Source organism: Wolffia australiana, chromosome 8 (assembly GCF_029677425.1).
Source record: "Wolffia australiana isolate 7733 chromosome 8, ASM2967742v1".
Taxonomy (NCBI): domain Eukaryota; kingdom Viridiplantae; phylum Streptophyta; class Magnoliopsida; order Alismatales; family Araceae; genus Wolffia; species Wolffia australiana.
Genome location: NC_135842.1, coordinates 1,761,893 through 1,786,880, shown reverse-complemented (window position 1 = coordinate 1,786,880; position 24,988 = coordinate 1,761,893). Strand labels below are relative to the sequence as shown.

Sequence of the window (24,988 nt, the reverse complement as noted above, 5' to 3'; positions counted from 1 at the left end):
TGTTACAACACAGGGAGGTGCGAGAGTGTGCGGTGATGCGATTTTTTAAAAATTCAACGACAAGTACGAGAAAAGACTGTTCAATTCGTACGATCAATTAAGTTGATGAAGTTCAATTGGATCACAATCGGACTTCTCAATGTCCCTTTGGACCAATTAGATGCTACGAAATGAGGGGTAAAGTTAATTACCCAGTGGCGTCCAATCCCTTTTCGTAATTGACAAGCAATTTACCAAGAAGGAAAGTCCTATCTCTCACAAGGGGTGGCTATATTCTAATCAACGACAATACTCTCAGAGACGACGAAATAACACTTCAACAACACTAAAGAAAATAAACGAACTGCGTGCGTAAGGAGAGCAATAGAACCTGATGGGCAGTGAAAGCCAATATCCCCGGTAGAGAGACTTTGAGAGATGACCGGTTGATTGAGGAAGTGCTTGGGACGGACGGAATTGGCGGTGTGTGGCGCAGTCAGTGTCTGGGCCCTGCGGTGCACAAACACTAGGCGACACCTGGGCGCCTCGGGCGCAGATGCTGCCGGCTCCTGGGCGATGTAGCGCGCAAGGGCAACGGTGCCCGCACATGGTGGCCTGTAGAAATGACCGGACCCAGAATGAGCAAACGGGGTCAACGAACTGTGGTCGCGAAGATTGCACCGGCTCTGCAAGAAGACAGCGCGCGCAAGCATGGAGTAGCGCACAGGTGCAATCTGGGGTCGTCGGCGATTTTGGATTTGCAAGAAAACGTAACCATTGAGAACCAGGGGCACGGTGGAAGCAGACGTGTGCAAGCGTGATGAATGAACACGAAGAAGACAAGGAATCTGGCGGTGGCAGATGCGTGATGTTGGCATAGCAGTGTCGCTCCTGGCGTAGAGTTGCACTAGCGATATTCTGACAAAGATGCTGTTCCAAGAATCCCACGATCGGTGGAATTCTGGGTTTTTCTTGATCAAGAGTCGTCCTCTTGGAGATTCACAAGAGGGTACGACAACAGGGAAAGGAAGAGGCCGGCGATGGTTTCTCCCCACGGAGTCTACGACGTAGATGGAGGTGGGGCGAGCGATCTCTCGCACGATCTAAGCTAGAAAGAAAACTATCTCCTTGATGGAGGGGTGGGAGCCAAGGTGAAAAACTCAGATTTAATTTCAAATCAACTCCAAAACGTCCTCTTGGGCATGCCGGCCTTTATGTAGGGTCGAGGGAACCATCTCTTGATGAGCGGCCTTCCCAAAACAACAAAATTACGAACGATTCAAATGGACGAGGCCCAAAACACGGGTAGGCATGTCCATAATTTAAAAAGAAATTACATTCAAATTATGAGAAAATAAAAGATGCTTGTTGACGTGTCGTCAAGTGGAATACTTGAACGATGGGTAGCGGGCATCGGCTCGTGCTGCTCGAAGTGGTTGTTGGCGTCTTCCCGTGTCGGTGGTGAGATGGTCCATCATCATTTTTTATAATGATTTTGGAATAAAAATGTGGACACCTCTTTAGGATAGATAACATGCATTCTTAATAGGTTAATATGATGATATTTACATGCTTATTTGTGCTAAATTGATTATATATGCATGTTATCAAGCCTAAAATAATTTTTTAGAATGATGTTTTTAATTTTATGATCTTTTAGAAAATTTTACTATTTTTTGGACGCAATATTTAAAAAAACAATTTTTTGAGTCAAAATATGAATTTTATTTTATTTTGGATCATTATATTCATGAAGGTAGGATGTTTGTACGTCAGAAAACATATTTATTTGTATTGTTTCTCTTGTAATAAATTTTATATGAAGTTATTGATGTATTTTGGGATTGAATTTTCACCGCACCACGTGTTGCCATCGGTTTGTCGAATGTCAACCAATAATTTATTTTCATTAGTGCGTCACTAATCATTGAAAAGATGCCATTATAGTATTACAATAAGCAATGACTTAATGACCAATCGTTACTGACGCCTTTCATTATTATTATTTATTTACAGGTGATGACATGGAAGAATAAAAAATAGGCAAACCTTTTTTGCAATAAATGTGCACATGCCTGATGACGACACATTTAAAACCCTGCCTTTTGACTTTAATAATTTGAAAATGGCCAATTAAGCTGAGATTGTGAGTGCAACTTCATCTTTTCCTTGTCTATCCATTCATATGGTTGGATCTATGAAAAGAGCCCTGATCTTTGTTAGAAAATTTATTGGAACTCACTTACTCCTAGAGAGAATGATTGAGAGAGAATGAGGTTTTTAAATATCTATCAAGCTTTTCTTGCTGTGTTGAATGATTGGAGAAGGTAAACAGAGAAGTAGATAGGCTGATCTGAATAAGAAAAGTTAACTTTATCAGCACTGAATGTAGGAATCTAAGGTTAGTGTTCCCTTACATTGTCATTCTCCATCACATCCTTCAGTTAGATCATAGCATTACGCCTTATCATCACCCATACCCTCACATCACCTCTATCACATCACTTTCTTCTCTTTCACTTAACAATATAAAACTCTATTACCCATTTCATCATCTTTTCCTCCATATAACTTACTCTTATCAACTATCTCATCCAACCATCACCTTCACCCACTTTATCAGTGATCACTTTTTTCCCTTACTCTGATTTGATCTATCTACACTTCATCATTGTTATCTAGTCATTATCACCTTCTCATCTTATTATAATCACTTAATTGAGAGAGTAATTTCCCTAAGATTTGTTTGTTCTAGAGATAACCCATACTCATCCACTATCTAGAATTATTACATGAGTATCAATAAGTTTATAATTTTATCGAGCAAACTCAAGATCAAAGAATGACCTAATTTTAACCCTAAATTTGATTTATCAAGGAGTAGACTAAATGATAGTCCCAACCTATTCCTTTACTTTGCAACCTTATGTTAGAAGGTGCAAAATCAATAGGTGTTGGAGCTGCAACAAATGCTTTAGCGGGAGCTGCTGTCGGTATTGGAAACGTCCTCAGTTCTTTGATTCATTCCGTGGTGCAAAATCCATCATTGGCTAAACAATCATTTGGTTATGCCATTTTGGGCTTTTCTCTAACCAAAGTTATTGCATTGTTTGGCCCCTTGATGGCATTTCTGATCTCATTCGTCTTCTAATTCTAATAGTGTAAAAAGTACTCGAAGCTGCAGGTTACGAAGTCACTGTAGTGAAGGGGAGGCCGTTCGCTCAAGCATTCCCACAGAAGTGAATGGAGCGAAGGAGTGGGGGGTGGGACCTCGCTCGCCCTATCTATTATTAGTTTGACACACGATCTACGTGCAGTACAAAGATTACAAAGTCAATTGGTTCATGTCGTGAGTATGAAGTGAAACATAGCATGTCACAAGAGCGAGGCGGGAGGAGATTCCCTATTGCGAGAGGGATGCCTCGCGCCGGGCTTTGCGAGATGAGGCCTTTTGGAAAAGCTAAGTAAATTTCTTGCCACCAAACCCTGCAACTGATGATAAGGGGCACGTTTACAAGCGGGAGAAGTCACACTCCCTGCCTTCCAAAGGTGCCTAGAGGATGGGCCAGACACTGCAGAATGATGACCCGGGAGCGAATTCCCCAAGGGGGATAGGAGACGGCCATCTCGAGGTTCGGAAAGAGTGACCTACAGGTAACACCGGCGAGACCCAGGAAGGCAACCCAATTGGGAATCAGAGGATCCATAGTACCTGCAGCCTCCCGGATTTAATATTCATAATTTTTGAAAGTGGGGGTAAGGGATCTCTTTTCTCTTTTCTACAACAGAAAAAACACAGAGCAGATTTGACTCGGCACAACCTAATGATACATACCAATGATCTGTGCCTAGAATGTGTCTTTTAAACAAAATTAAAAGACACACATAATGATGGACTAAGTGACAGACGAGGGAAAGAATAAGGAACCAGTGGAAGACATGACATGGACGATGACGCAACGAACAAAATGATTGACGAATATAAGAAAAAGAAAGGAATGATACAGATAAAACCGAACAATCATGAGCGTGCTTTCACCCGGGGTATTTGAACCTTGACGCCTTCACGGTTGCCTTGACATGCTAGTTGAGTTGAATGCGAGCCGGTGGAGGCGATGATGATGATGATGGTGTCCCCTCAGACGTCTCTAGGGGTTCTGGCTGCTGCACGCCATCAATCCTCGCAAGGGCGGTAGAACTCAGCTCCGACGAGTTTGGGGAAGTAAATGGTAGCGACTGAAGAAGATCCGGCTGGAGGCATTGTAACCCTGCCTCCGTAATCCGTGTGTCGTCCGCACCTGTCCGTCCCTGCCAACACAACAAGAACCTTCCTGATACCTCACTCCCTGCATAGTTAATTACCTCCTACAGTATACAATCAAATGCCTCGTGCCAATTAGATGAAACAATCGGGGGAGTGGCCGCGGCAAACTCACTCACACTGAAGGGGTCTAGAGAGGCCAGATCAGAGGGGGGAGAAGGAGCTCGTTACGGAGCCAGGTCCGCCACATTAAACGTGGAGCTGATCCCCCACGTAGGAGCGATTTCAAAAACATAGGCGTTATCGCCCACTCTTTGGAGGATTAACAGGCCGGCGCTACGAGCGTGTGGCTTAGTAGCCGTCCCGGGAGAATATCTCTCTGGCTTGAGTCTCACCATTAATCAGTCTCCCACATTGAACACTCGGGGTCGGGGATGCAAGTCGGCAGCCTGCTTGGACAATGCATTTTGACTAGAGATTGTATCATGAATATGTTTATGCAATGAGGAAACATGCTGAGCGAATGCAAGACCGTCCTCAGTTACTCTAACATGAGGGTCTTCGAGTGCTAAGTCGAGTGGTCGACGAGGAGCCTGGCCATAGGCGATCTCAAAGGGACTCGACCCGATAGTTTTGTTCACCGAGGAGTTAAAGGCAAACTTGGTGCGGTGGATTATCAAATCCCATGTCGCAAGGTGTTCGTCGACTAGGGACCGGAGTAGGTTACCTAAGCTCCGAGTGACCACCTCAGTCTGACCATCGGTCTGAGTGTGGTAAGCCGTTGAGAACTTCAGTTTCATCCCGAGGAGACTCCGCAAGGTCTTCCTGTTGTAACTCGTGAAGCGGACGTCTTCGTCGGAGACGATTGAGGTGGGCAAGCCGTGTAGGCACACAATTTCTTGGAAGAATAATTGTGCAACCTGCGTGGCGTCGAATGTCTTCACGCAAGGCACAAAATGCGCCATCTTCGAAAACCTATCACTGACGACCTTAATGGAGTCATGCCGTTTCGGGTAACCCTAGGACGAAATCCATGCTGACATCATTCCATAAAACCGAACAATCACGAGCGTGCTTTAGCTACTGCCATTATACCACCTTCTTCCTCGACACACATAAACAAAATATATTTCACTAAGATTCACGGAAATTTATGTATTACTAGTTAATATTACATAAATGAAACTCATTATTAAATCAGTTTAAGCGTCCCCGTTTTATTTTAATTAACAACACTTCATAATAAAAAATACTTCCTATGTTCTCATCAAGGATTCTTCAAACTTTTTACTTTTCTCTTTATCTCTATCTAATGAAATCCTACGCAGGCTCAGAAGTTCTCAATTTTCTTTATTAAGTTATGCATATATTTCTATAACTTAGAGTACAATATTTGAATTTATAACTCATAAGCAATAACAGGATATGATTAAACTCAATTTTCTTTAATATTTGAATTTATAACTCATAACGAATAACAGGATATAACTCAATTTTCTTTAATAACAGGATCTGATTAAAATCATAATAATTTTAAGCAATGTAGATTCTATGGTGAGAAAATCTTCTTCTTTGACATTCTTTTCAAAAAAAAAATTTGATGTATATATGCATTTAGTTATTACAATCTCCATGTTATACCAAATGTCCTAGAGAAAAATACTTCACATATTCAATCAACAAACACATTTTTATCTCTTTGGATTCATTCCTTTGTTAATACACTCTAAAGTCATAAGTGAACACCTGTCTTTATCACTTTCAACATGATATTTCGCATCCTCTGAGTTTACATATCAAGTTTATATTATTAATTAACCTTGGGATTATTTACAGAGGAAATATTGAAATCCAACTTTATTTTCGAAATCCATAACATAAGTCGTTAAAAAAGAGAACAATATCCAATTGCATATTTAAGAAATTCTTGAAGTCAAATCCAATCACATGGGAAACGTTGATATCTTTGCATGTACCTTTTTTGTGAGAGACATCCGTAATGAAGAGTCTAGATGAATGCCTTAAGAATTTTGAAACATTCAATACAGAACATATTCACATTCAGTGAAATTCACATTCAGCAGTATTTGAGGCCGCAAGAAATTGTTTGAAAAATTTTATATTCACACGTGACAATATATTGTGAAAATTCCCTACAAAATTATTGATGTGAAATTCCATTTAAACTGTTAGTATTTTACTGTACCTTTTTTAGTTTTAACCGAAAGGGAGAGGGGGGGGGGGAAGGGAAAGAAAGTGGGAGAGAGGGGGGGGGGGGGGGAGAGAAAGTGGGAGAGATAGAAAGAGGGATATAGGGAGAGAGAGAGATAGGGAGAGAGAGGGGGATAGGGAGAGAAAGTGGGAGAGATAGAAAGAGGGATATAAGGGGAGAGAGAGATAGGGAGAGAGAGAGAGAGAGAGGGATATAGGGAGAGAGAGAGAGAGAGAGGGAGAGGGGGGGGGAGGGAGAGAAAGTGGGAGAGATAGAAAGAGGGATATAGGGAGAGAGAGGGATATAGGGAGTGGGATGTAGGGAGAGAGGGATATAGGGAGACAGAGAGGGATATAAGGAGAGAGAGAGAGAGAGAGAGAGAGAGAGAGAGATAGGGAGAGTGAGAGTGAGAAAGAGAGAGAGAGAGGAAGAGAGAGTGAGAGAGAGGGATATAGGGAGAGAGAGAGAGGGATATACGGAGAGAGAGAGGGATGTAGGGAGAGAGGAAGAGAGAGTGAGAGGGGGGGGGGAAGAGAGGGAGAGAGTGGGAGAGATAGAAAGAGGGATATAGGAAGAGCGAGAGCGATATAGGGAGAGAGAAAGGGATATAGGGAGAGCGAGAGCGATATAGGGAGAGAGAAAGGGATATAGGGAGACAGAGGGATGTAGGGAGACAGAGGGATATAGGGAGAGAGAGGGATGGAGATAGAGAGAGAGAGAGAGAGAGAAGGCGAGGGGGAGAGAGATAGAGAAAAAGAGAGAGTGAGTGGAGTACCAAAGACACTTTCTTGTAGACATCTCATCATCTGTGTCTTCTAATCTATGACGTGGTCCTTCTGAGTTCTTCAACATGACATTTTATAGTTCAAAAAAAAAAAATCAACATGACATTTCAGACGATTTCCCATCTCTCTTGCTCTCAATACACAAAATGGAAAATAGAGTATATAAATTTCTCAGAATAATACACCTTACCAACCATTAGGAAGTGGGCACATCACGTTGACATTAGTCTTCATCAATTGAGAATACAACTCCATCTTCAACAGAGAAGTCATGCGTCGTGTGGTCCGTGACCTGCGAGACCATTTGGTAATGTTGAAGAACAACATCATGCCTTGGAGGAAAAGTAGCTCCGTTTAATATAAACTATAAGCTTTTAGCATATAGGCAAGAGCTCGATTCTTAATTTTTTATCAGAACCAGATGGTCTGTTCAAATCCCAGAAACAATGCCCTGCACGCTTGGACAAAACATATGCCCGCTGCAAGTGTTCCGAGGGAGTGTTAAAGAACAACACCATGCTTAAGAGGAAAAACTGCGCCCTTTCTATGAGCTACAACACCTTTCGCATTGAGGCAGGAGTTTGAATCTTAATATTGCATCAAAGCCAGGTCACAGGTTCAAATACCAAAAAAATGCCTGCTGCTGGTGTTGTGAGGGAATGTGGAAGAACAACATCCTGCTTACGAGGGAAAGTAATGTCCTTGCTGATCTTAATAGCTTTTAGCATAGATGCAGGAGAGTGAATCTTAATAGCGTATCTGAGCTAGATCGTAGTTTAAAATCTCATAGACAACACCTTGCATGCTTGGGCAAAAAATATGCCAGCCGCAGGGACTGTGAGGGAGTGTTGAAGAACAAAGTCCTGCTTAAGAGGAAAAGCTGTGCCCTTGCTATAAGTATAGTTCCAGATCGTCCCGGATGTGGATGATGGACGGGACGGGACGAATTTCGTCCCCTCTGACATCCAGAGTAAGTTCAGGGACGAAGGACGGGACGATTTTTCGTCCAACGATAAAAAAACCGTCCTGTCCAATCATACCGGGACGGTTTTTCGTCCTTCCAATCATACCGGAACGGTTTTTTGTCCCGCCCAGTCCTCCCGGTAAGAATTTTTGCCCCAAAATTCGTCCCGGATGAAAAAAAACCTATTTTATATTTTTAATATATTAATATATATATATTCTAAGTTTTTTAAGGGAAATATGGAGGAGAGAGAATGCAAATGGACATATGTACAATTAATTCTGAGCGGCGTCAGTTTGTACACGCGAAAAAATACAGGGGCCTTGATGCAAATTGTCATAGCTAGGCCACGTGGCAAGATCTTAACCTTCGGATGTGAATCCGGCTAAGACCTCCAGACGGACGGTTTTTTCGTCCCACGGGACGAAAACCGTCCCGTCCGGTGTTCCCCGGGAAGAATTTTTGTCCCGAAATTCGTCCGTACCTTTATACGGGACGATTTTTCCGTCCTGGGACAAAAAAATCATCCCGTCCACGTCCCTGAACTATAGCTATAAGCCATAGCTTGATTCTTAATATTTTATCCAATCCCAGAAACAACATCCTGCATGCTTGGACAAAAAATATGCCTGCAGGTGTTGTGAGAGAGTATTGAAGAACAACATTCTGCTTACGAGGAAAAGTAACGTGCTTGCTATAAACTATAGCTTTAAGCACAGTGGCTGTTGAATCTTAATAATGTTAATAATGTTGTGAGAGGGTGTTGAAGAACAACATCCTGCTCAAGAGGAACAGTATCGTGCTTGCTGTAAGCTTTTAGCAGAGTGGTAGGAGCTTGAATCTTAACAAGCAATCAGGATCATAATTAGCATGCAATTTAGAGGGAGATTTGTAGAGATTAGTGTTCTAGGGAGTGTAATTAGTGGGGAGATTTGCTCACATTGGTGTCGGAGAGCTCGAGATTGTAGAAATCCATGGACTTGTTCTTGAACAAGGGGCCTGCATGCCAAGTCCCCACGTCGAGTTTCAGAAATTTGGGGCCTGAAATCTTGAACACGACGACCTCGCTAGGGTTTGGAGGAACGTAGCAATGGCCGCAAGCAGATTTCAACAAGATCTTCCTATCGTCGTTTTTTTCGCTGCAAATTGAGGCCTTGGCCACGCCAAGATACCATTCTTCGCCGCCGATCGATCCCAAGCACTGTGTCACGCTGGCGTGGTGCGTGATCTTCGAGAACCGCAGATCCCGATCTTGGAGACGCATGATGTAGAATCTGTCGCGGATGAGCAGATTTTAAGTTAATCTCAGCAATAATTGAAGAACAAGGTACGGAAATCATCCGAGTTTAGTGTATTCATTCAACGGCGCGTTCGATGATTCGATATTAGATGATATTTCGATCTCGATCGCTAACATAATCGAAAATTCGTCATCTCAAATCGACCGGGATAAAATAATAAAGACATTTGAAGAAATTTCGCGAGATTCGTGTATTCTTTTTAGTTCAGATTCGACGAATCAATATTTGATGATATTTCGCATTCAATCGCTAACCTATTCGAAAATTCGTCGTTTCTAAGACATAGACATTTGGAAAAATTTCGCGAGATTCGTGTATTCCTTAAACGGCAAGTTCGAGGAATCAATATCTGTTGATATTTCAATCTCGATCGCTGACATACAGAATTCGTCGTCTCAAATCGACCGGAATCAGAAAAACACATAGATTTGTGCAATTTCCCGAGATTCGTGAATTCCTTAAACGGCACGGTCGAGAAATCAATATCTGATGATATTTCAATCTCGATCGCTGACACAATCGAAAATTCGTCGTTTCAAATCGACGGTGAAACAGAAAATAACACATACATTTGGAGGAAATTCCGCCAGACTCGAGAATTCGAATCAATATCCGATGATACATCGATCTCAAGCACTGACACAATCGAAATTTCGTCATCTAATCTGCGTCTTCGTAGTTAGAAAAATCTGATTAAAAATAACGAGAACTCTCACAAAATTGGAAGCCCTAGACTGATCATCGAATTAATCAAAGAAACAGCAGATCTAGATCAACGAAGAGAAAGAACAGACATGCCTTGGAACGCCACGATGGAGCTCTAGCCGTGCGTCGTGCGGTCCAAATTCATCCCCATCCGGAGAAGCCGAGATCACCTGGCCGAAATCCTTGAAGCTCTCTTGGGTAGCTTCGACGGCCTTCAACTTCACAATCGCAGCCTTGTTCTTCACTTCGATCGACGAACCTGTCTAAAAAAACCAAAGAAAATCACCGATCCGAAGAGAAAAACTTCTCGATTTCAACATCAGAGATCAAGAGAGAGAGATAATCACCATCGTGGAGAACTGGCGATGGCGCCGTGGCCAAGAACTGTTGCAACGGATTGAAACTGGGAGGCGAAGGGAGATCATGGCCCCATCTGTAAAAATTGCGAGCGAGGTTTTGGGTTTGTTCTTATAGGATGAAAGATTAAATTTTGGTTTCAAAGTTCGAAGATAAGCTTCTTGAAGGCGGAAGAACAGCAGTGGGTTTATCCTTTTTTCAGAGATATGCAGGCAAATTTAATGGTATTCTGGAAATGGACCAAAAATGAATTAATGGTGGCAGATAGAGAGAGAGGGAGAGGAAGAATTCAAAATTTGTAGAGTGATACATAATTAGATGTAGAGAGATACACAGGTAGATAGATATGTGGAAAGACAATTAGATTGATACAGAGGTGGATAGATGTGGAAAGGTAGATAGATATGTAGATTGAAACTGAGGTAGATGGATAGATAAATATGTGGATAGATAGAGAGATATATGTAGATTCATAGAGAGGCAGATGGATAGATAGATATATGGAAAGACAATTAGATAGATATGTAGATTGATACAGAGGTAGATAGATAGATAGATAGATATGTAGATTGATACAGAGGTAGATAGATAGATAGATAGATAGATAGATATGTAGATTGATACAGAGGTAGATAGATAGATAGATAGATATGTAGATTGATGCAGAGGTAGATAGATGTGGAAAGATAGATAGATATGTGGATTGATACAAAATTAGAGGGATAGATATGTGGATTGATACACAATTAGACAGATAGATAGCTATGTGGATTGATACAAAATTAGATGGATAGAGAGATATGTGGATTGATACAATATTAGATGGATAGATAGATATGTGGAAAGATAAACAGGTATGTAGATACTGATACAGAGGTAGATAGATAGATAGATAAATGTGTGGAAAAGTAGATAGATATGTAGATTGATACACATTTAGATGGAATGATAGATATGTGGAAAGATAAATAGGTATGTAGATATTGATACAGAGGTAGGTAGATAGATAAATATGTGAACAAGTAGATAGATATAGAGATTGATACAGAGTTAGATGGAATGATAGATATGCAGAAAGATAAATAGGTATGTAGATATTGATACAGAGGTAGGTCGATAGATATGTAGATTGATAGAGAGGTAGTAAGATAGATATGTAGATTGATGCAGAGGTAGATAGATGTGGAAAGATAGATATATGTGTAGATTGATGCAGAGGTAGATAGATGTGGAAAGATAGATATAAATGTTGATTGATACAGAGATAGATAGATAGTTATGCTGAAAGATAGATAGATATACAGATTGATACAGAGGAAGATAGATAGAGATACATGGATTGATAGATAGATATGTAGATTGATACAGAGGTAGATAGATAGAGATACATGGAAATATAGATAGAAAAACAGATTTATACAGAGGTAGATAGATAGATAAATATGTGGATAAGTAGATAGACATGTAGATTGATACAGAGGTAGATAGATAAATAAATAGGCGGAAAAGTAGATAGACATGTAGATTGATACAGAGGTAGAGTGATAAATAAATAGGCGGAAAAGTAGATAGACATGTAGATTGATACAGAGGTAGATAGATAGATAAATATGTGGAAAAGTAGATAGACATGTAGATTGATACAGAGGTAGATAGATAAATATGTAGATTGATACAGAGGTAGATAGATAGAGATACATGGAAATATAGATAGAAAAACAGATTTATACAGAGGTAGATAGATAGAGGAATATGTGGATAAGTAGATAGACATGTAGATTGATACAGAGGTAGATAGATAAATAAATTGGCGGAAAAGTAGATAGACATGTAGATTGATACAGAGGTAGAAAGATAAATAAATAGGCGGAAAAGTAGATAGACATGTAGATTGATACAGAGGTAAAGTGATAAATAAATAGGCGGAAATATAGATAGAAAAACAGATTTATACAGAGGTAGATAGATAGAGGAATATGTGGAAAAGTAGATAGACATGTAGATTGATACAGAGGTAGATAGATAAATAAATAGGCGGAAAAGTAGATAGACATGTAGATTGATACAGAGGTAAAGTGATAAATAAATAGGCGGAAATATAGATAGAAAAACAGATTTATACAGAGGTAGATAGATAGAGGAATATGTGGAAAAGTAGATAGACATGTAGATTGATACAGAGGTAGATAGATAAATATGTGGAAAAGTAGACAGACGTGTAGATTGATACAGAGGTAGATAGATATGTGGAAAGGTAGATATATATGTAGATTGATTCAATGGTAGATGGATAGATATGTGGAAAGATAGATAAATGGAAATCTATATTGATTCAGTGGTCGATATATACAGATGCAAATTGATACAGAGGTTGATAGACAGCTATATTGAAAGATATATAGATTTGTAGATTGATACAGAGGTGGATAGATAAGTATATATGCATATTAATACACAGGGAGATAGACAGAAATGTGGAAAGATAGATAAAAATGTGGAAAGGTAAATAGATATGTAGATTGATGCAGAAGTAGATAGATGGATATATATAGATAGTTGGAAAGATAGGTACATATGTAGACTGATATAGAGGTAGATAGAAAGGTAGATCGATAAATAAATAGAAAGAAAGATAGATATGTGGAATTAAACAAAGATAGATGGATAGACAGATAGATAGTTCGAAAAAAAGGATAGATAGATAGATAGTTACATAGATAAATAGGTAGATAGATAGATGCTTTGACACATGAAAAATCCAATAAATAAAATCAATTTTTTGGTAGTTCCATAATCACGAACTCCAAAGCGGATACCATGAATTAATACCACTTACTATGAAGACATTCCGGGCCAAGTGAATATCTTCAACGAACACAGAAAAAGATAGACATATAGATAGATCGTTGAGAATCAAGGAGTTCCTTCAATTTCCTTGGAACGAAGTTTGAATTTTTGCTGCTCCGTTTCATTAAATGCTGAGCACAGGGATCGATAACTCGTAATCAATCTATCATTCTCTTCGCGAGTACAGAAACTTCAGTTCGTCTTCTTCAAGCCAGAACTGAAGTTGCAGGTTTTATGAGCGAGACTACTTCTTGGAGAAGCGCGTCAAGAACGAGGAGGCCGAGCTCGGCGGCGATTTCATGGAGTTCATCCGTTTTGCTTGAAACCCAGTTTGAATTTTGCCGCTCCAACTCAACCATGCGGCTTGCCTCCACCCATGGATCTTCATAACAGAGAAAATCAGCAGTAACTCTCTCAGTTTCTTGGCATTCGCAGTTTCTTGAACTGTTCTTCCTCGGTGAAGCTTCGTCGTCCCCATCTATCAGAAAACGAGAACGAAGATGAAGCTCCTACAATGAAATCAAATAACTAAAAAAACGATAATCACCGGACGAGGAAGGAGTACCCGAGATGGGCGAGCTTGAATCAGTCTGATCTCCCCCGTCCAGATCCACCGGCGAAGAAAGAACCGAGACCGGGCTCGTATTCTGCACGCTAATCACTGATTCCGCCATTAATGTGCTAAACGACGAGCTTTCCTTCATCTTCTTCTTCTTTCTCTTCTCGGGTTTCTTCTCAAGAGAGCTTTGCATTCTTTGGCTGTCTTCTTCGTTCTTGTAGTCGCAGAGATTCAACACCAAGAATTCTCCGGTATCGATGAATTCTAGAGATCTTGGTAGGCCAATTTCAAGGCCCATCAGTCTGGCGATAAGTCCGGGCGGCGGTGGAGGGATGCTGATCTCGAGAGAGTTGTCCATGGCGTCGGATACGCGGCGGAGATCGAGAGCTCCGCAGAGTAGCCGGCGAAAGATCGCTGGGAAGCGGCAGGCGGCACCGCCGTGGGAACCGGACGAAGAAGGTCTCATTCGGGGAAGAAGAGTGAGAAGAAGTTTAAGATGAATAACGGTGGTGGAGAGTAGGAAGAACGTTAGAGAAGAAGAAAAAGAAGACGCTGAAGGAGAGCGTGTGTATTGAGGATGAAGATGAGGGGAGAAGAGTGACAATTATGAAGATGAAAATTATGAAGATGAAGGTGCGGAAGCAGAAGAAGAAGAACAAGAGCGATGATGACGAGGATGACAAGAAGAAGAAGAATGATGATGATGAGGATGACAAGAAGAAGAAGAAGAAGAAGAACGTTGATGAAGATGAAGAAGAAGAACGTTGATGAAGAAGAAGAAGAAGAACGTTATGAAGAAGAAGAAGAAGAAGAAGAAGAAGAAGAACGTTGATGAAGATGAAGAAGAAGAACGTTGATGAAGATGAAGAAAAAGAACGTTGATGAAGAACAAGGACGATGTCGATGAAGACTAACGTTGAAGAAGATGAAGAACGATGCTGAAGAGGAAGAAGAAAGTCGGAGATGAAGAAGAAGAAGAAGAAGAAGAACGATGATGATGATGATGAATTATAACGTTGATGGAGAAGAAGAAGAAGAAGAAGTAGAAGAATATGAAGAAGAAGAAGAAGAAGAAGAAGACAAAGAGGACGTCAAGAAGAAAAGAGAGATGGTCCGGGCCGTTTCGGCATTTTTTGAATAGGAAGCTTCTTTCCACTGCTTCCCGCCCTCCGCCGTAAATTGCAGAGAATTCTTTGATTGAAAATTCTTCCACGTCCCCGGAAATCCACAATTCTGACGATAAAAAAAACGACAATTATAAACATCATAAAAAACTGCTCAGACAGTCTTTAACTCCCCCACCTAACTTCTTCCTCTCCCATTCGCCCCCCTTCCTCATTCTCTTTCAGTCGTTCTGCCTCTGCCAGTCTTACGTCTTTATCATTCCCTTATCATTTTTTTTAACCGCACAGGTCCCTTCCATGCGGTCTATACATCCTCTCTTCATCCACCGCAGATGACTTGACTACGAAGGTGGACAAACGAGACGAACCATGGCGTCTGCATGAAGTTAGAAAGAGAGAGAAAGGGGTAGAGAGAGAGAGGGATAAAGAGAGAGAGAGAGAGAACGGGAGAGAAAGGGATAAAGAGAGAGAGAGAAGGATAGAGAGAGAGAGAGAGAAAGTGAGAGAAAGGGATAAAGAGAGAGGAATAAAGTGAGAGAGAGAGAGAGTGAAAGGGATAAAGAGAGAGAGAAAGGGATAAAGAGAGAGAGTGAAAGGATAAAAGAGAGAGAGAGCGGGATAAAGAGAGAGAGAAAGGGATAAATAGAGGGAGAGAAAGGGATCAAGAGAGAGAGGGAGAGAAAGGGATAAAGAGAGATAGAAAGAGAGAGAGAGATAAAGAGAGAGATGTGAAGAGAGAGAAAGCGACAGAGGGAGAGACAAAGAAAAATAGAGGGAGATGTATAGAGAGAGAACAAATGTGTGGGGAGAGACTGCGGGGGAAGGGGGGAGAGAGAGAGAGAGAGAGAGGGATGATGGAAGAGAGGGTAGAGGTAAAAAAAAGGACAAAGGACAGAGTGAGAGTGGAGAGGAGATATGAGCAGGATTTCACTGGAAAACGCAGATCGTGTTTTAAACCTCATCTCGTCAGGCCGTGTCGGATGTCACCTTCTCTTTGATGGGCAGATTTTAAATTCAAAAGGGAGAGCGGGGAGCGCGAGTGGGTTACGGGTCAGACGAAGATAGTTAGGAAAGAGGTTTTGCGCTGAATATTTGTGGATTTATTGATGGCGTCGAAGAAGTTGGAGTCTTTCCCCCCCCCCCCCCCTTCAGAAGGATAAAACGAACAGATGGCTAAGTGCATCCTCCTCCTCCTCCCGGCCCCCTCTCTCTCTCTCTCTATGTCTCTCTCTGTCTCTCCCTCTCTCTCCCTCTTTCTCTCTCTTCCTCTCTCTCTCTCTGTCTCTCCCTCTCTCTCTCTCTCTCTCTCTCTCTCTCTCTATCTTTCTCTCTCTCTCTCTATCTCCCTCTCTCTCTCTCTCTTTCTCTCTCTCTCTCTCCCGCTCTCTCTCTCTCCCGCTCTCTCTTCCTCCCTCCCTCTCTCTCCCCCTCCCTCCCTCTCTCTCCCTCTCTCTCTCTCCCTCTCTCTCTCTCCCTCTCTCTCTCTCTCTCTCTCTCTCTCTCCCTCTCCCTCCCTCCCTATCTCTCCCTCTCTCTCTCCTCTCTCTCTCTCCCTCTCTCTCTCCCTTCTCTCTCTCCTCTCTCTCCCCTCCGTCTCTCCCCTCTCTCTCCTTCTTTCTCTCTCTCCTCTCTCCCCTCCGTCTCTCTTCTCTCTCTCTCTCTCTCTCTCTCTCCTCTCTCTCTCCTCTTTACCTCTCTCTCTCGCCCTCTCTCTCCTCTCTCTCTCTCCCCTCTCTCTCCTCTTCTCTCTCTCTCCCGCTCTCTCCCTCTCTCTATCTCTCCCTCTCTCTATCTCTCCCTCTCTCTCTCCCTCCCTTTCTCTCATTTCTTTCCCTCCCTCCCTCTCTTTTTCTTCCTCCCTTCCACTCACTCTCTTTCTTTCTTTCTTTCTCCCTCTCTCTCCATATATATATATATAGTTTAAGAGAACATTGACTAAAAATCATTTCTCAGGAGTTGGAAAGATTGTTGTTGCCATTTAGAAATGCTCCCTTCAAGATCAAGCCTTTACCAGTCTGTACATTTTTCCCAGACATTGTGTTGCATCAAGCATGCATATTGAACAGAAAAGGGAAGAAATTAAGTGATGATGACGTTTAAACACAAGATTACGTTCCCTCTTTGATCTTTTTTATCCAGCTATCCAATGCTAGGAGCATACAATGAAGCATCCCCCACCCTATTTTTTTCTAACATACTTGTCAAATTAGTGAGGGTTGATTCCTCCAGAGTGAAGAGCATGTCTGCCCAGAATGCTGTCTCTCTGGATCAGAAGATCAAGATTGGGAGCCATTTTAGCTGTAGGATTGACTTGATCAAGGTGTCACACGGTCAAATCTTGAGCTAGGACTCTTCGCTCGGAATTGACGTGTGCCGGCCTCAGTGCTTGGGCAGAACACTAAGCAGCCTTGATCTCTTGCAGCGGAAGCTCTTGGGATTGCTTAAGATCGCATAGAAGGGGTTAGAGGAGATGGTGGTGCTAGGCACCATCAGTGAATAGGGTCATTGCATTAATATCATCAAGAATATATCGTAGATTACATGGGGAAAGACGAGGGGTGTTACAAGGAACGAGACGAGGCGCCTTGCGCCGAGGTAATGTCGCCACATCGCCTCAGGGCCGCCGCTCCGCGCGCGCGCGCCCACTCTGCCGCTCATCTGTGCGCCGGGCCGGGCGCCACGCGCACGCGGGCGTGACGATCACACACGCCGCCCCTGCCTTGACAATCACACACGCCACCAGCACCCGTGTCTACACTCTGGCGCGTAGTTTGCGCGACGCCGCCGCATTCGACGTCCCCGAGCTGGGCGCTGCGCGCCCAGCATTACCCGCAGGAACGCCACGGGTCCACTATGCCGTCTCGGTGCTCTCGGTGCACCACATGCCTTAGTCTCCTGGCGGGATGCCTCCCGGCCTCGCGCCCCGCACACGCTATGCGCGCGCCGCCCACGCGGCCGCTGCGCGGCATCCCGCACAGCTCTATGCACTGCGCCCGCGGCATGCCGCCCGGCCTGCGCGTCCCGCACCCGCGCACAGCGCTTCCCGCTCATGCGCGCAGCGCTCGATGCTGGCGGGTAGCGTTGGCGCCCACGCGTGGCGCTTGGCGTTGGCGCGCGCGCTGGTGCCGTTCAGCCCGCACGCCCAGCACGCGCGGGCCGTACCTGATCCGTCCCGCCTTGGGCATGGACGGGCACGTGCGCAATCTACCGTGAATCACCACCGGCAGTGGCAATGGCCTAATAGATCAGGTATTTGGATATCGCTATCCATAATGACTCAGTCCTTAGAAATGTCGTGAGCCAAATAAACGAACAAACCTTCCCAATAAGCACGCAGGCCTCTGGGCAAGGAATGCCGCCTAGTTAGGGGCCTAACACAAGGTCATAGTGATTTCTATCTGTTAGAGTTGATTTATCATGATCGGATGAATTATAGACCATCTGATCCCCTTGATCAAAGTAGGAAGACATATTATAATCATGATAAAGAAGTAACTGCGTAATCTATTCCTGCCATTGATTGCATGAATTGCGAGCGCATGCTCCAAGTTGTGCCACATGCCATTTCATGGCCATACATGCAGCCATCGAGTGCCACGTGATCATTCTTGAGGTGCCACCTGTCCACGTGTGTCACACAAGCATGCCACATCATCCCATGTATTATGTGCCCCATTTTTGCCAATTTCGGGCGTAAAATCTAGAAATTCTGATAAAATCCAAAAAGAGTTCCAGAAAATCAAAAGTTAATAACTTCCAATTTAAAACTATTTTTTGCCTTAAATTTTTTCCATCTTAATCCTTAACAACTCTTCTTTCTTCTTATGTCATAATTAAACTTGATTGTTCATTAAATTACTGTCAATGTAGTGCAAAATGAGTGTATGAGTGAAATGACAATGAATGCTGAATTTTCACAAAAACATCATAACATGCTTTAAAATGATATGAGCTATGCCTGGAAGACACTAATAATCATGCATTTATATGCAAAACTTGCATGGCCAACCAAATAGAGGCCTTAAACATTACCTGTACAAGTGGAATATAATATATATGTACATGTATTATATAGACACCAAGAGAATGTTGTTTCAAGACAGAACAACCAAGTGATTTTTTTTCAATTTATCATCTTATGGTACCATCACTAAGTATTTTTAGAAAACCAAATGTTGAAAAATGAAGCTGCATGCTAATGTTAATTTCCTTTCTATCATATAGTATATATCTCTAGATCTTCTCTGCGCATTGAACAATATGATAATACATTATGAACATTGAACTTAGTGCTTCTGATATAATTTATGGACTTTGATAATTACTTCCATTTGCCAATGTGGCCACCATAGAAACTTCCATAACATTGATACTTAGTTAATGTTTTAAGCCAAAATTTTTATTTAAATTCATTTAATATTTTTTAATAAATATATAATTAAGAAGCCATGGTAGCATCACCAATTGCCAATGTTATTTGACTTGTGTCAAAATGTGATAAACTGTGGGAATATCTTAAAACTGCCTTAGGAATTTAATAAATGAATAACTAATTCACATTAAATTTGATGGAGTTAGTATCTTAATCTTCATAAATAAATTTGATCGCTGGTCTTATTTTCACTAGATCAAATCTTCTATTCCAAATAGTTTTAGAATAAAAATTGGAAATAATGGAAATTAATTTATTCTAAAACTGATTTTTTTCAATACCAACGGGCATCATGAACCAGTTAAATAATTTTTTTGATGCTTTGGAGTATGTTTTTATAAATATGGATCAAAAATTAAATATTACGTAGAGGATAGTATGAATGGAAATATTTATTTCTATTTCGGATATATTTTTGATTTGTTATAAAACTTGGGTGTTTTCAATTTAAATTACTTTAAAATAAATGAAATAAATGAATAATAAAAAATATTACGCTTATGTCAAAAAATTTGTCCATCGGCCAAAAATACACATTATAAAATTAAAATTAATTAAAATAAAATTGAAATGTAAAAATGCCGTTTAAAATTTTAACCTGAAATGGTTAATGTGGCAATTGGGATTTTCAAAATAATGACAAAAACTTAAATATTACAAAGATGATAATACTTATGAAAACATTTATTTCTATTTTGGATATATTTCTGAATTATTATAGAATTGGGGGTTTTTAATTAAACGTATGAGATAATATTAATGAATCAAATGATTAAAAAAAAGGACACGTGAAAAAATTTTTCAGTCAGTCAAAATACAAAATATGAAATCAAAAATAAAAAAAATTAAATTGAGGGCTAAAATGTCATTTAAAATTTTAACCTGAAAAAAATTAATGTGATGGCCATGATTCATCCTCACCATGGATCAAGCACCCACTGGCCATTAAATGTTACCTATTAATGCATGGTATCACAAATATTTTCCTCAAAACTAATAAAGAATATGGGAGGATGCATATAAGTTTTATTCCTCATCTCGTTGTTTCCTTGGATGTAATTTCAGTTTCCGTTTCTGACAAAATCAGAGGGAAACTACAGTCACATCAGATTCAAAAAGTAAAACCAGTTTGATTGAGCACTCTCATGTAATTAAACTTTTTTACTCAAATATAAAATTTATTTCGAACGCTTTTATTACAAATATTATAAAATATAAATGAAATGGCATAGTCCCCTAGAAATAAAATAAATTATTTTTAATTCATCCAGAAGCTTGAATCAATTATTTTGATCACTCTATCTTTATAAAGTCTTTGACATCTTGTTAGTGTTAAGTGCATAGAATACAAAGTTATTACTAAATATTGGGTTCTTTTGGTAGTTTAATTTCCAGAAATAAGATTTTTAAGGTAAAGTGTACGAGGAACCATGCATTTTAGTGATTATAATATTATGAGAAATTATTGTTAAGGTAGTATTCATATGATAGAATAAATGGCCTTCGTAGATCTACAGATTTCAACCCTACACACAAAATTCCACTCTCCTCTATCTCAGTCAAGTGAGTTGGTTTCGAGAGCATTCCGCCAGTTTTTGGCAACTTTCACTCTCAACCCAATTCACCGCCTTCGTGCCCTTTACGCCCAGTCATTCCGAAGAACACTTGCCCCCCATTAAACTTGTATGTGTACTGAGTAGCAGAATCTGCGATGGATTGATAAGTTTTATCAGTCCTTGTAGGTTTATATTTAATATATGCATTATTTCTAAGAGTGGTTTCACTTAGCTAATCATTTTTTTATATCGATGAAATGAGGTCATTGATAAGAAGATCTCATCAATGTTTAATCATTTTATCTAATTTTGTTATTTGGATTTATGTGTAAATGTGCTTGGAAGGGATCTAATCCAAAAGAGAAACTAATCTGGTTAATATAAATGTCTTTTAATCATCATAAATGAAGAGTTTTAAAGGGGATTATTTAACATAAATAAAGAGTTTTTAATTAATATCGGTAAAAATGTGTTTTTTGAAAAACTGATGGATCAATGATATGTTTTACCTTCCAACTGATAAACTGATTTTGAGACATTAAAGTATACATATTTTATAGTCATTACATGCATTATTTTATTGATCATACCTCTATTTAAGTATAAATTCCCACTTAACACATATGTTTTTGAGTAAGCTAAAAATCACCCTTCTTAATGAAATTTGTACCTATTTTGTGAAGGTCATACATTCTCCTATAGAACATGTTTCAATATCACTATTTTAATGGAATTCAATGTCACTATCTCGCACAAGTGGGCATTGTACATTTTTCAGGGAAAAAATTTGATAAAAAATAAAGTTAAAAATGTTGTTGGCTAGAGACCAAGAGCCAGCATTTAAGATGGTGCTTGCAGCGTGCAAGACAGCTGCAAGAGGGTGAGGGGAGGGCACTCAAGTCTGTCTGCAGCCGGCAAACACCATCGCGTAGGAAGCTTCCCAAAGAGGTCTCAAAGGCCAAACAAGGAGCTGACAAAGATTGATATTCACTAGACCCAATGTGCACTGAGTCATGGCCCCCACTCACGTGCTAGAGGGGAAGTATTTTGTTTATTCAATTTATAGTTCAATCAAAATTTAAATATTTCTTTAGATTTCAAAGATTATCGATGTGGGATAATCTACAATGTATTTTTTTCTGCACCATACCAGATTAGGCTGACAAACAAAGAAAAGTATTATGACCTATTATGCTTCAATTTTAAGAATTAAAAAAGAAAATTAGGACTAGGCATTGAGCCGCTTTAAGAAATCGAATATGATCTCGGCTGTCTAATCTTCTTAAGGAAGATTTGACAGTGAGATGCATCTTTTATTATTAACTCTCTTTCTTTCTTTTTCAGGCTCTTGGTTGGTTGACACAGACGGAGGGGCCAAGCGGTGGGCGAATCAGTGCTCAAGTTGATGATGAGGCCGTTGACGAGGCTACAACGTGACAAGGATGAGTACACTGCTGTGATTAATTTGCAACCGTCAATACATTCTTATGGGAGTTGAATAGTTGGGGGGAAAATAAATCATCACCCTGATTGTCATCCCCGTCAGCCGAACGGCAGAGGCCAGCAATTGGGGGAGGGGGGGGGGGGACCGCAAACCAGTCCAACGGATCTTGGAGAGCCGTTGAATCAAGTCTAGCACATAGAAGGGTCCAAACAACCTCTCTTGACCCTTTAAGTGGTGATTTTGGAAACCATAAAAAGCATCTCTTATCACAGGAATTGAGGACGACGTGAGACTCTTCTAGTGATGAACGAGGTGAACAAGGAGTGTGGCACTTCTCTGACAATTTCAATTCCTCGGGATGGCACTGGGGAGAATGGATGAAGGCCAAGATCTGCACCATCATGGAGGAAGAAGAGCAAGAATGCACAACAATGTTTGGGGACAATGATCGGTGCCCCTACTCTTGCATGCCCAAATCAGGCAGACTCAGTACCTCCTCCTACACAATCTGGATGATAAACAAAAGTATAACAATATAGACTACATTTGATTAAATCAAGTATTAAGATCAATTTCACAGAGATTCATTATCGTGGTTTTGTTGCAACATTTTATCCAGCACCTAGTGTGCGTTCAAAGATTTCTCCTGATAAATCCAATTTCCTTCTCGATTTTACATAATTTTAAAAAATCCTAAAAATTGATTAAATATATAAACATATATAAGCTACCCCAAAGTATAGTACAATATAAATAATAATATAATTATCTTCTTAATCCTATCTAAGTTTTCTTAGCCTACCCCTATTTATATCTAATTGAATACATTCTGATAATTAGACAATCCCTATTCTCATATCTCTCTCTTTCTCTTTAATTTCTAAGCATATCTATATATACCTATATGCATATAGTCCCTTCTTTCCCCCATCATAAGTATTACTCCCTTCTTTTTATTATTATTATTCTTCTCTTCTTCTTACCTCTTACTAATTTATACACTTTTATCAATTAAATTCTTACACCTCATTAAAAAAAAATCGTATTCAGTATCTAACTAAATATTAATATCCATCATTATTACATCCATCTCATATCACTATCTCAACTCTCTCTTTCACTACTCTCTATCACTACTTACTAGTAGTTATTATTAAATATAATCTTAATTCTCTTTATCTATAACTCAAAAATTAAATCTAGCTCAAAAGGCCAGTCCTTGACGAGACAACCTCGCTCTGGCTATACATTTGAGTGAATTTTCTATAGTTAAGAAATTTATTTGATATAGGCAAACTAAAAGTACAGCGATACTAAAATTAACATCATAATTTGCCTCCATCACCAGCCTATTCCTATCCATTTCAGAGCCCTTAATTAAAGAAATACTTACTTCTTAGAGCATCAAATCATGTAAAAACAGTATAAAAAAGAAAGACATAGATTTCAGCTTCCCAATAAATGCGGAGACATGCTCGTAATATTGATTTTGATGTTTCATGAGGTATATATATTTCAGAGTCTATCATGTGATAAGAATGAAAAAGTGGGTGTTAAATACATGCAAAAAAATCATGCATCCCATCAGAATGGGAAGGCCCATATCATGCATATTCTTGAGTAGTCTTAAAATGGGAAGGCCCAAATCGGTTCTGGAGCTTCACGTCCACCATGTGCCTTGGATCCATAAAATATGGGCTGACAGTCCCAAGAAGGGTTGGATAATCCTCACCAGCATTCACCACTAGATGTGAGTATAGTGCATCCGTGAGGTCGGGCAAATAATGGGACAGAAATTCATCTTGGGACGAAAAATGGGATGAGTTTTTTGTCCTTGGATGAAAAAATCAGGACGGTTTTTTCATCCTTGGACAAAATATCCATCCCATATTGAGGCCTCAGACGAGGGACGGTAAGGGAAGGATGAAAAGTTTGGTGGCATTTGGATTTATGACAGGCTACATGATTCTGGTAGCATTCATCCCCGGAGTCTTCTGTTGGAATTCATTGGCAGTGGCCAACCATTGCATATATGGTCAGTGAACATGTCCATTAGATAACATCTGAATCAAGAGCAGCATTAAAAAGGAAAACAGATTAATGATTGGTGGAAGCAGGTGACAAAAGGTACTAGAAACATGTGACTTTCATTTTTTTTGCAAAGTTATTCTATTTCTTGTATTATTGGATTTATGCAGCTTTCTTGTAGTGTGTTTCAAATCTGTCACTTATTATGTGTCTTTTATTATTTCTATTTTTTCTTTTGTCATGTTGCTTGCTTATCAGGTGCAATTTTCATAGCAGATGAGCACTTGGACTTTATGAATCTGGATGATAGGATAATTGGAATGTTTTGGGTTCTCTCATTTACTATGGCGTAGAATGGATGTGATGTGATTGTTAATTGCCGATTTCACCCTGTAAAGGGATTGTCAATTCGTTGCACGCTGCAGAAGGAGCTT

At 40.3% G+C, this 24,988-nt stretch overlaps 2 protein-coding genes across 2 annotated transcripts; both read right to left on the bottom strand.

The window, feature by feature from the left end:
* Window positions 1-7,293: 7,293 nt before the first annotated feature.
* LOC144706806 (uncharacterized) lies at window positions 7,294-10,755 on the bottom strand. The gene is made up of 4 exons (XM_078579862.1): window positions 10,555-10,755; window positions 10,301-10,470; window positions 9,142-9,475; window positions 7,294-7,529 (listed from the first exon to the last, which is right to left on the bottom strand). Exons 1-4 carry the CDS (start codon window positions 10,630-10,632, stop codon window positions 7,461-7,463), a joined length of 651 nt encoding a protein of 216 aa, XP_078435988.1. The 5' UTR covers window positions 10,633-10,755; the 3' UTR covers window positions 7,294-7,460.
* A 2,650-nt stretch (window positions 10,756-13,405) lies between these two features.
* Window positions 13,406-15,180, bottom strand: ACI1 (ALC-interacting protein 1). The gene is made up of 2 exons (XM_078579821.1): window positions 13,977-15,180; window positions 13,406-13,889 (listed from the first exon to the last, which is right to left on the bottom strand). Exons 1-2 carry the CDS (start codon window positions 14,434-14,436, stop codon window positions 13,618-13,620), a joined length of 732 nt encoding a protein of 243 aa, XP_078435947.1. The 5' UTR covers window positions 14,437-15,180; the 3' UTR covers window positions 13,406-13,617.
* Window positions 15,181-24,988: the final 9,808 nt, after the last annotated feature.

Coding starts and splice junctions, on each gene's coding strand:
- LOC144706806 (XM_078579862.1), bottom strand. CDS start 10,632: ATGATCTCCCTTCGCCTCCCAGTTTCAATCCGTTGCAACAGTTCTTGG. Junction 10,471..10,554: donor ATCGCCAGTTCTCCACGATG/GTGATTATCTCT, acceptor TGGTTTTTTTAG/ACAGGTTCGTCGATCGAAGT. Junction 9,476..10,300: donor CTCCATCGTGGCGTTCCAAG/GCATGTCTGTTC, acceptor CATCCGCGACAG/ATTCTACATCATGCGTCTCC.
- ACI1 (XM_078579821.1), bottom strand. CDS start 14,436: ATGAGACCTTCTTCGTCCGGTTCCCACGGCGGTGCCGCCTGCCGCTTC. Junction 13,890..13,976: donor TTCAAGCTCGCCCATCTCGG/GTACTCCTTCCT, acceptor GTTTTCTGATAG/ATGGGGACGACGAAGCTTCA.